This window comes from Hyaena hyaena, unplaced genomic scaffold, assembly GCF_003009895.1.
Source record: "Hyaena hyaena isolate Hyena2069 unplaced genomic scaffold, ASM300989v1 scaffold_50, whole genome shotgun sequence".
NCBI lineage: Eukaryota > Metazoa > Chordata > Mammalia > Carnivora > Hyaenidae > Hyaena > Hyaena hyaena.
Window position 1 is genome coordinate 3,948,171 of NW_024080682.1, and position 11,708 is coordinate 3,959,878.

The 11,708-nt window shown below is 56.3% G+C and overlaps 1 protein-coding gene across 2 annotated transcripts in view; it reads left to right on the forward strand.

Moving 5' to 3' along the window:
* Nucleotides 1-11,702, forward strand: part of RBM33 (RNA binding motif protein 33) — a 118,373-nt gene extending 106,671 nt beyond the window's left edge. For both annotated transcript variants that reach the window (XM_039230666.1, XM_039230667.1), the window contains exons 16-18: nucleotides 3,978-4,166; nucleotides 10,626-10,714; nucleotides 11,041-11,702. In XM_039230666.1, coding sequence (XP_039086597.1) covers nucleotides 3,978-4,166; nucleotides 10,626-10,714; nucleotides 11,041-11,089 — 327 coding nt within the window. In that variant the 3' untranslated portion in view covers nucleotides 11,090-11,702. The remainder of the gene's footprint in view (nucleotides 1-3,977; nucleotides 4,167-10,625; nucleotides 10,715-11,040) is intronic.
* Nucleotides 11,703-11,708: the final 6 nt, after the last annotated feature.

Genomic DNA, 11,708 nt, shown 5'->3' on the forward strand with positions numbered 1-11,708 from the left:
CCCTGGGGGCAGGAGGAGAGGGGCCTCAGAGGCCCCGTCCCCCGTGTAGTCGTGCGCACGAGTAAGCCCTCGAGTCTCTTTGTCCGAAACCCCCGTCTGTTCTTCCGTGGAGCGAGCACACTAGTGTTTCCCCGCTCACTCGGGCTCTTGGGTGGGTTTCATCAGAGGTGCATCTAAAAAGCCTGGTGCCTGGCGTGTCAGCAGGCGTTTGGTAAAGGTATTTTATTAACGTCATGGTTTATTACTTTATGAATGTTTGTTTATTTTGAGAGAGCGTACAGGGACGCGCAGGTGGGGGAGCGGCAGAGGGAGAGCGAGCCCGCACAGGGCCGGACTCGGGGCTCCGTATCGCCAGCCGCGAGGTGACGACACGAGCCCGGGTCGGGACTTAGACGCTCAGCGGGCTGAGCTCCCCAGGCGCCCCCAGTGTTGTAACTTCGAGCCGGAACGTAAGGATGCGTGTTTCCTGCTGCTTTGCTGCCAGTTTTCCTTGCAACGTAATTTTTACTTTAATTCCAGTGTAGTTAACACACAGCGTTCCATGGGCTTCAGCGTACGAGATAGTGCTCAGCAGCCTTCCCTTACTCTGTGCACGTCATCTTAAGTGTGCTCTTAATCCCCTTCCCCTGCTTCGCCCTTCCCCACCCCCCTACCCCCTGGCATCCACCATTGTGTTCTCCACAGCTAGGAGTTTGGGGGTGTTTTGTCTCTTTTTCTGTTTTGATTTGTTTCTTAAACTCCATGTATGAATGAAATCACACGGTGTGGTCTTTCTTCGACTTCCTTCACTTCTCATCAGACTCTCTAGCGCCATCCAGGTCATCGCAGATGACCAGATTTCGTTCCTTTCTCTGGCTGAGTCACATTCCGGCATGTGCGTGCACGCCATGGGTTCTCTGTCCATGTGTGTCCGAGGGCACTCGGGCGGCCGCCGTAGTTCTGTTGTGACCAAGGCCAGTGTAACATCAGGGTGCAGTGCGTGTGTCCCTCTGAATCAGTGTTTGTGTGTTCTTTGGGTGGCCACCCAGTAGTGCTAAACCCTAAGGGAGTTCTTCTTCTAACTTCCCAAGGGCCCTCCGTGCTGCTCTCTGCGGCCGCACCCCCCGCAGCGCCCAAGGCCCCCCTTACCCCATGTCCCTGCCAGCACCTGTTACCTGTGTTGTTGACTTTCTCCATCCTGACAGGTTGAGGTCACATCTCATTGTGGGTTTGATTTGCGTTTCCCTGATGGTGAGTGACGTTGAGTGTCTTTTCCCGCATGTGTTGATCATCTCTGTGTCGCCGTGGAGAAATGTCTGTTCACATCTCCTGCATTATTTTCTGGGTGTTGAGATGTAGCAGTTCCTTCTATTTGGATACTAACCCTTGGGTCTGTTCTGTCATTTGCAAATAGTTTTTTCCCCATCCTGTAGGTGGCCTTTTAGTTTTGTTGATTGTTTCCTTCGCTGTGCATAAAATTTTCATTTTGATGTAATCCCAATAGTATATTTTTGCTTTTGTTTCCCTTGACTCAGGAGACCTATCTAGAAAGATGTTGCTATGGCCGATGCCCGAGAAGTCACTGCCTGTGCTCTCTTGACGGATTTCTATGGTTTCAGGTCTCACATTTAGGTCCTTCATCCATGTGGAGCTTATTGTTGTGTGTGGTGTACGAACATGGCCCAGGTTCATTCTTCTGCACGTCGCTGTCCAGTTTTCCCAGCGCCATTTGTTGAAGAGACTGTCTTTTTCCCGTTGTATTTTCTTTCCTGCTTTGTCAAAGATTAGTTATAATGGTGGGTTTCTTTTGGATTTTCTTCTCTGTCCCATTGATCTGTGCGTCTGTTTTTGTGCCAGTAGTTGAGTGTTTGGATTGCGACAGCTTTATAGTATAACTTGAAATCTGGGATTATGACACCTCCAGCTTTGCCTTTTTCAAGGTTGCTTTGGCTGTTTGAGGGTCTTTTGAGGCTCCATATAAATTTTAGGGTTGCTTGTTCTGGTTCTGTGGCAAGTGCTGTTGGTATCTCCACAGGGATTGCGTTAAATCTGTGGATTACTGGGGGCCGCATTTGTTCTTCCAACCCATGAGCATGGGATGTCTTTCCATTTCTTTGTGTCGTCTTCAGTTTCTTTTATCAGTGTTTTATAGTTTGCAGAGTATGGGTCTCATCTCTTCAGTTAACTTTATTCTTGGGTATTTTATTATTTTGGGTGCAGTTGTAAATGGGATTAATTCCTTAATTTCTCTTTTTGCTGCTTCTCTATTGGTGCACAGAAATACAGCCGATTTCTGGATGTTGATTTCACGTCCCTTGACCTTACTGGACTCATGTATCAGGTCTAGCAGTTTTTGGTGGAGTCTTGTGGGTTTTCTGTACACAGTGTCCTGTCGTCCGCAGAGAGTGGAAGTTTGACTTCTCCTTAACCGATTTGGATGTCTTTTATATCTTCATGTTGTCTGATGGCTGCGGCTAGGACTTCCGTGCTATGTTGAACAAGAGTGGTGAGAGTGGACATCCCTGTCTTGTTTCTGACCTTAGGGAGCGGCTCCTGTCAACCCCCCGTTGGCTGCGATGCGGGCGGTGGGTTTTGACATAAGGCCTTTATCATATTGAGGTCGGCTCTCCCCAAACCTGCTGTGTTGAGGGTTTTGATCGTGAATGGACGCTGTGCTTTGTCAGATGCTTTTTCTGCATCTCTTGAACTGATCCCGTGGCTTCTCTCCTTGCTCTTGTTGATGTGGTTTATGTGCGACTTTTGTGTGTTTTCCAGTGTGACTTCTCTGAAATATGCTTTTGTACTTTTCAGACACTTCACAGGAGGACGTTTGCCACCTTCTGCAGAGTGTTAAGGAATGTGGTTTTGTGTGCACGTCCCTTCCTCCCTGCCCTGCCCTCTGATGGACCAGGGGGTCGTCTTTGTTTCTTGGTACCCAGACTCTAGGACAGAATTTGGGAAGGATGTCTGGTGCTGCTCAGACCCACCCTGACGCTTGCATCTCACGGCTGCCCTGCAGGGGAGGCGCTCTACCTAATCTCTAATTAGAAAACACCAGAGGGGCGCCTGGACGGCTCAGTCGGTTAAGCCTCCGACTTCGGCTCAGGTTGTGATCTCACGGTCCGTGGATTCAAGCCCTGCATCGGGCTCTGTGCTGACAGCTCAGAGCTTGGAGCCTGGAGCCTGCTTTGCATTCTGTGTCTCCCTCTCTTTCTGCCCCTCCCCTGCTCACGCTGTCTCTCTCTTTCTCAAAAATAAACGTTAGAAAAAAGAAAAGAGAGGAGAGAATACCAGAAAGGTCAGCAGTCTCCTTGTATTTAAAAGATCCTGGAATAATGGTTTTGAACCCTTGGCAACTTAAAGACTCGTAAGGTCTGGGCCCTTCTGTAGACTGCTGAGGACGTAACGTGGGTGGGGTGAGCGCGGGGCCATGGCTGTGGCTTGGATTTTTATGGTGTGTGTTGTAAAAGCTCTGTGGACGACTCTGTGGCAGCCGGGAAGCGACCCCTGCCCACCCTCGGCGGCCCCCTGCCACAGAACCCGCCTTTCAGGTTCTCGGGGTGCCACATGTCACAAGGGGGCTCGGGGCATCACGTGGCCTGTGGTGGCACCAGCCCCCACTGGCGTGGCCTGGAGTACGCTGGGGAACTGCGGGCCTGGGGCCCTCACGACCCGGCCCAGGGAAGTTGCTCAGCTCTGGTCCCGCTGCGTCATCTCCAGCAGCGTGGCTCCACCAGGAGTGCCCACCTGGGCCACGCCTCCTGACAACACGGAGTCAGGCTTCGAGGCTCCGTCTCCTCCCTTCGCCCCTCCAGGTCCTGGGGGTTCTTTCGGTTAGACGTTGAAGCCCGCGGGTAGTGGATGAGAACTACAGGAAACCCCGCAGCTCGCGGTGTATTTTAGTGGGTTCTGAGTTGTTTTCGCATGCTCACAGTCTCAGTAGCTGTTGAAACAAACTCGAAGCTTAGAAGTCACACAGTTACTCTTGTCGTTGCCAGGTCATCATGCACGGGAGAGGCCGAGGCGTGGCGGGTGCCATGGGCCGGGGACGCCTCATGCCCAACAAGCAGAACTTGCGGGTGGTGGAGTGTAAGCCTCAGCCGTGCGTCGTGTCCGTCGAAGGGCTGTCTTCGTCCACCACTGATGCCCAGCTGAAGAGCCTGCTGACGTCCGTCGGGCCCATCCAGGTGGGTCACCTGCGCCCTCTCCCGCTTTGTGTCCATTGAGAGTCCCTTTGTGTCGGTCACTTGGTGTTAAAATCCTACATTTGAAAAGACAGACATGTATCTTGTCTGCTGTGCACACTCACAATCAGAACCTGTGCCGTAGAGCGTTTGGCAGTTTTCAGGTGCTCAGTCACGGGCTTTATGAAATAATTTTGCTGACTGAACAGATTGCCCTTTGAAACCCTCATGTTGTCCTGATGTTCGCGTATGCTCCAGTAGGTATGTACTTTTTGTTCTGTCACACGCTTTTGTGTGTAGTAACTTAAAAATTTTAAAGCATTTAGCCTTCTTGATCTTAATTTCCAGAAATAGGTCACATGTTAACAGCTGTGAAACTTGTTTTAGATTTCACAAACATGAAATAATGTAGACTGTATTTTGATCTCTTTGTATTTTTTTTTTTACAGTTTATTAAGAGAGAGAGATTGGGGTGGGGGGACAGAGAGAGATGGAGGGAGAGAATCCCAGGCAGGCTCCACGCTGTCAGCACAGAGCCCGGATGTGGGGCTTGAACTCATGAACCATGAGATCATGACCTGAGCCAAGATCAAGAGTCAGATGCTCAACAGACTAAGTCACACGGGTGCCCTGATCTCTTAATTTTAAGATGAGTTGTTTTTAAGTGCTTGAAAGTGCCTGTTCAGCTGGTGCAAATATGTCTCCGGTTCTGCTGTAAACACAGTTCTCCATTCAGATCCCTGATCTCTGCTTCTTCCAGAGTCCTGAAGATAAACCAGCAGGGAAGTGGGGTGACCACGTTTCCCTTGAGCCGAGGGTCACCGGAGCCCTTTCCTACCAGTGCCGCCGCCCCCCCACCCCCACCCCCACCCAGTAGTGAGGCCGTTTGCCTCTCATCGCGCTGACTGAGGGTCAGTGGGTGCGAGGCAGAAATCAGTGTGGAGCCATTGCTAAGCCGCCTAACCGTGTCTTAGCCATCCTGAAAATGGAGTTGTGTATTATGCAGTTGGGGCTTCTAGTCTTTTTTTTTTTTTTAATTTTTTTAAATTTTTAATGTTTTATTTATTTCTGAGAGAGAGAGAGACAGTGTGAGCAGGGGAGGGGCAGAGAGAGATGGAGACGCAGAATCCGAAACAGGCTCCAGGCTCTGAGCTGTCAGCACAGAGCCCGACGCAGGGCTCAAACCCACGAACCATGAGATCATGACCTGAGCTGAAGTCGGATGCTTAACCAGCTGAGCCACCCCGGCGTCCCGGGGCTTCTAGTCTCCTGAATGGCCGTTTTTTCTGTTCTGGAAAGGATTAGAGGTGATTACGTTATGAGTTTGATTGTGGGACGTAAAGCCAGACCAAAACAACGTAGGATTATTTCATGCCTTGTTTTAATTCGCAAGTTAAAGAGGTAGGGAAACGAGAGGGAGCATTCTGGGTTATGTCCGTTAACCCTCTCCGTGGGGTCTCCGGAAGGTGAGGCCCCCCCATGGCCCTGGAAGTCGCTGAGGGCTGGGTTTCGCTCCTTCACCCAGCCCGGGCCTCCGCACCCCCCCCCCCCCCCCCCCCCGGAACAAAGCCCCCTGCTCCCCTCTTGCCCCTCTCCGCCCTGGGGGATGCTTCCAGCGGGAGCCTGGGAGCGCATAGGTGCGTGAAGACACACACAGAAGGTCAAGTCTCTGACATAACCAGCCTCTGCTGGTGTGGGGTAGCTAAAGAACGATACTGATAAGTATACATTTTAAAAAGATGTTTGTAACAAGACCTGGATATGGTTTAAACTTGGGCCTGATGGTGCTGGGTAACCCCCGCCTTCCGCTGGCTCTGCTGGAGAAGCCTCCGTGTGCGGTGGACTGTGGCGCCACCTGGTGCCCGCTTGGTGTAATGGCAGGCGGTGGTGTCTAGGGTCCCTGTTCCTCTGGACCTTTAACACAGAGCCCCTGTGACCTCTGCTGCTTGGGCTGCGGAGTCGGAGAGGCTCCTCAGTGCGGCTCTGGGTGAGCAGGTTATTCCCTTAAACTGCACTCACACGGCTTGCTGGAAAGTCCGTTTTAAAGGCTGTTAGCAACTTATTTCCAGAATAAGGAAAAAGGTGCAGACCTTTTGGAAGCGGTCCAGCCAGAAGGCCGCGGTGGCTGGGAGCACAGCAGCGTGTCCCAGGGCCTCGGGGGAGGCAGCATGTGGCGGCCGCAGTGCTAGTGCTTGTGCTCAGCCACCGAAGGGGCCAAGAGAGGCATTGGCCTCGGACTCCAGCCCCCCCGGGAGCGAGCCCACTGACCCCCGGGTGCACCTTCCCATGGCCGTGGCCCTGACCTCCTGCTCTGTCCCGAGACACGGAAGCCAAGGCAACTCCTAGACCGGGAGGGAGGTAGTCAGGGCCTCTGCGGCTCTTTTGTGTAATTGTTTTTAGTTCCCCACTTGCTGGGTCGTGCGTGGTGTAAAAGCAAAAAACCAGCTTCCTTACAAAAGACGTGATGTTTGAGATCATTCAGTGTGACTGTCCCCTGTTGTGACCCTCCCAGAGGTGAGGACGGCAGGTGCTGGCTCGTGCCCGTGTGTACCCAGTACCCCGCCCTCACTCCCGCGTCCCGGTGGTGCTGAGCTGGGGCCAGAGCGGGAGCGCGAGCCGTGGGCGTCCTTCAGGGCGAGCCGGGCCCCCAGCGGCCTCTCTTCTCTGTCCTGAGTCTAGGCCTTTCCGTCGGGCTCTCTGCACCCGTGGCCTTGCACTTCTCTTGGCGCCCCAGCCTGTCCCAGGGAGGAGATGCGTGACCTCCATGTCCCCCACAGGGTGGCCGGTGCAGGAGGTATCTGCCTGCCCCTGGACACTGCACTCCGGGGCAGGGGTGTCGCAGGCGGTGTGGCCCAGCCCCGTGGGCGGTGGGGAGAGCGTGAGCCGCCATGAGGGAGCGTCTGCTCAGACCTACCCGTGAGGCCCGGCTGCAGCCACTGGAGCTGGAGTCTCATGTCAGCGGTTCTGAAGTTCGGGACATCGGGGGAGAAGACACAGTCTGGCCTCGTGATCTAAAGCCATGATGGAAAGACAGTTTATTCGGGGCCCTTGCTCAAGGTCCTGAGAACACCACCGGTGGTGACGCAGTGGGGAAGGGACTTCCAGGATGGCAGTGATGCCCCCTGGGGGCTCTCGGGGGGCCTGCGGGAGGGGAGCTGGCCCCTGCGGGGAGCGGGCATGTGGGACCCGGTGCAGATGGGGGCCCGGGGCTGGGGAAAAGCACAGCCCGGAGCCCGCAGTGGCGGCAGGTGTGGGCGCAAGAGGGTCCTGCGAGGAACCGGTGTCAGGCCCGCCATGTGGCACACGCTTCCGTCATCGCTGCCGTCTGCCCCGCTGCCACCCCGGGCTTTGGGACCTGCCTCCGCAGGGCCACCCCCGGCCGTGTGTCAGGGCTGCGGTGAGGACCGCGGGGACGCACTCCTCGTCACCTGTTCCTAGGGCTGCTCTCAGGCAGCGTCACTGTGTCCAGTTCTTGGCGGCAGGCACTCCCCACAGGTGCTAGGAGCGAGTGTCCCAGAGGCCGGGACGCCGGCACAGGTCTTCGGGGCCACTCGGCGCTTCTGACGTCCCCACGACCTTCTAGTTGATCTGAGCCCGTGGGGGAGGAGGCAGGGCGCTGCGTGACCCGGACAGGCATCCTCCCGGGAGGAGACAGGCCCGGCCCCGGGCGGGGGCGGGGGGGGGGTCGGTGCACGGGCAGCTCCCGGCCCAGGCTCCCTTCTTGCATCTTGCTCCTTAGAGAAGCGCGCTTACTCCCTGTCTCCTCTCTGAAAGTGCGGCGGCCTTGCCCCTCGTGGCCTGGGCTGGGGCCTGGGGAGGGGGAGCTGGGCCCTGGGACCCGCGCAGCTTCGGGCTGTGCTGGGCGCGGTGTGTGCGCGGGACTGTGCAGCTGGCTCGTGCGGGTGCGGGTCCTCGCCGTGGGGCTGCTGAGCGTGAGGCTTCTGGCCTCCGGTGCACAGGGCCCACCCTCTAGTCCCAGTACAGAAGTTCTAGAGCCTTCTACCTAGAAAATATCACTTGATATTTAAAAGAAGATATGAAAGTGTAGATAAAGGACACAGGCAGAAAGGTTTTAGGACTGTGTTCTCGTTACTTGTGTCAACTGCTTGAGAACCAGTCGTTCCCCGTGAGGAATCGCACCGGAAGTTGGTGCTGTCGTCCGGCCCCTCCTCAGACCGAGGTTTAAATGCTGAGGTACCAGGAAGTTCTGCATCAAGTGTTTTACCATTTCATGTGCTAAATGATAAAGATGAAGCTTCATGCCTTTGCGTCATATTGTGGAGAGTCACCCAAAGGAAATCACCCTAGGTGTCTAGAAACATTTTCTTCTCAAAGAAGAAAAGGGCATGGCCTTTTTAAAAAGTCCCGATTCCATGTGTGAGTCGTTACTTGCGATGGCGTCGCACTTAGGGTTTGCTGTCTGCTCCCAGGGAACACTGTTTTCAGGGGAGGTAAATTTAGGGAAGTTGTCGGGACTCTTGCAGTGCCGGCAGCAGCCACCGGGGGCGCCAGGACCGCAGAGCAGGTGTTGGGCTGACTCCGCCCCGCGCCTCGCCCGGAGGCCCCTCCAGCCTCCAGCCTCTGGGTGCAGAGGAGCTCCGGCGAGCCACCAGCGGGCGCTCCTTCCCGGGCGGGGGGCACACAGAACGGGCGCGCAGGGGGCGAGGCTGGTGGCGCGGAAGGGAAAGCGGGCCTCTGTCAGGACTTCGGGAGTCTCCTGGGCTGGGGAGCCGCACTGCCCAGGGCTCTCCAAGGAAGAGGGGTCGACTGCGCTCCCCCCAGACCGGCTGTGGCGCCTGCTGCTGCCGTTGACGGGTCCACAGTGAGCTCATCAAGGCAGTCCTGCTGCCGCTGCCTCCCTGCCCCGGACACAAAGAGCCGTCTCCTTCTTCCGCGCCTGCCACCTGCGCCCCAGCTGGGCCGGGGGTCCCCGCCGCTGGCTGGCTGCCCCTCGGCCGCGTGGTCAGCATGCTCCCCTTCCCGCCGTGTCATTTGGAGACCTGAGGCCTTCTTTGTAAACGCTGGCAGGTGACTTCCGGGGAGGTGGGCTTTCCTCTGAGCTGTCCTGGCTGTGGGGACTGGGAGACGTGCGGTGTGGAAACGAAGGCTGTTCGCTCACTCCGTGTACGGTTTACCGTTTTGAACATTTTGTGTTCCCGCCGTAGATCTTTGACAGATGCTTTACAGTTAAATAGCCACATCCGCCACCACTCCTCAGGGGCCCGTGCCTCTGTCAGCTGTGTTTCCTGGCTGTCCTCCTTCACTAGATGGCCATCTAGACAGGCCGGGTGGCCGCCCCGCTATCAAGTCCTGCTGCGAGCGGGGTCCCGCCGCCGCCGTGTGCACTGTGGGCAGAGGCCGCAGCCTGCACGATGCCCGGAGGCATGTGCAGGGCTGCCTGCTACGCTGCAGGCTTGAGAACGGTTGGGCTCTCCAGAGTGGGACCGGCTGAGAGATCACACAGGCCCCCTCCTCTGACCTGAGCCTCCCAGACCCTCGGATCCTAGACCCCAAGGCCTCAGGGAAAGCTCCGAGCGGGCGTCCTCCTCAGGGCACGCAGGGGGACCCTGTGCCAGTCGGCTCTGTCCGGCGCTTTCTTTTCAGATGAGTAAGAGTCCATCACTTGGTGGATCCTTTCTTTCTGCCTGTGTTCCTCACTAAGTGCTTTGGTTTTCATCACAAAGAGCAGTGGCCTCCGGAATGGTCGCCTTAGCTCCTGAAGATTTCATCTAAGATGTCGCTTGATAATCAACTCTCTAAGTGCAGAATGTGACAAGGCTGTGCCGACAGCTGGCGGCGGCGAGGCTGTCCCTGCCGTAGCTGTGAGGGGTGAGTGCCTCTGCGGTGCACCCCAGGGCTGATCATGGGGCCTGCAAAACAGCTCTTACCCCGTGGGAACACCGGTCCTGAGAAAGTCCAGTGAGAGCCGGTGGGAAGTCGCCCGGCAGGAAGTGTGCAAACAGGGAGGGACTCCAAGAGTGTCTTGCACGCGGCCCCACAGGGAAGGTTGAGGGAGGTTGAGTGGCCTGTGTGGCCGGGTGACGCAGGGTCCGGATGCCGGGCTGGGAATGGCTCTTTGGGATAGATTCTCTGGAGAAGGGAAGAAAAATTGCTGGGGAGGTAGTTTCCTTTAGTGACCCCAGTGTCAGCCTGGCTTCGTACTTTGTGTTGCAGCCGATGTGTAAATATGTTGGGGTTTTTAAAGTGTGTACAACGTGATAATAAAATGTTTCTTGGGCCACTGGGTGGCTCCGTCGGTTGAGTGTCCAACTCTTGATTCCGACTCAGGTCATGATCAGGGCTGTGGGATCGGGCCCCTCATCTGGCTCTGCGCTGAGCGTGGAGTCTGCTCAAGGTTCCCTTTTCCCGTCTGCCCTTCTCCCCCGCTGGTGTGCTCTCTCTCACTCCCTAAAATTGAAAAAAAAATTTCTTTTCATTGTTTCTCTGTTTTCTTCCCTCTAGAGTTTACAGATGCTTCCCCAGCAACGGAAAGCCATAGCGAAGTTCAAGGAACCAGCTCATGCGTTAGCATTTCAGCAGAAATTCCACAGGTAGCCGGCATATTCTGGGCTTGGGGTGGTGTGGAAGCAGGCTGGGAGTGTGGTGTGCAAGACTCCAGCATGGCGGCCCTGGGTTCACACATGGGTGCCCGCGTGCTCTGGCCGGAATGCACCGGCAGTGTGTGCAGAGCGCAGGCGGCGCGTCCTTCTGTAAGGTGGGACCCTGGGTCCTAGGTTGGGTGCTGATCTCTGTCCGCACGTCTGCAGACTTGTCGATGATCGGGTCCTACCGTTCGAGTCGTCCATCCCAGACCCGGGTGAGGTGATGGCCGGCGGTGGGGCTCGGGGACCGCTGACCATCCATCCCCTTTCCGCAGGCACATGATAGATCTGTCCCACATAAACGTGGCCCTGATCGTCGAGTGATCTCTGACAGGAGACGCCGACCCGACACCGCACACTCGCTGTGGGATTTCTTCAGGGAAGCCACGGCGCATGGCCCCGCGAGCACAGGCTTCTCCGCGCACGGCCTTGCGGAACTGTTGTCTGGAGAGCGGCCGGCCCGGCGAGGACTCCAGCAGAGCCGGACTTGGGGACGTGGCGGCCCGGCTTCGGGGTCACACTGCTTCCCGTTCTGTTGTCACCACAGAGAGCTACACTTTCCGTTTTCTTTTGTTTTCAAAGTGCTTACGATGCATGTAGACCTTGTTCGTGATCGTGCTGTGTGACCGATCACAGTGACGTAGGTGCAGGGAGGGACGTTAGCGCCACCAATTCCGAGTAGTTTCCACAGCAAAGAACACTTGATAATGGTTGCACCCATCTTCAGCGCAGGGACCCCGCTGGCTCCTCAGCCCCTGGAAGGCTCTGGGAAGGACGTAGATGACAATTGGGGCGGTGGTGATGACGGCCAGCCACCTGTCCTGGGGAGCAGGCCGGGAGGGTGGGTGCGAGTGATGCCAGCTGCGTGGCGGATTCTGCTTCTTGTAAATAACTCCTAACGCACCGACTGGGTGTTCCTAGTTCCTGAGGGCCCCCCCCCCCC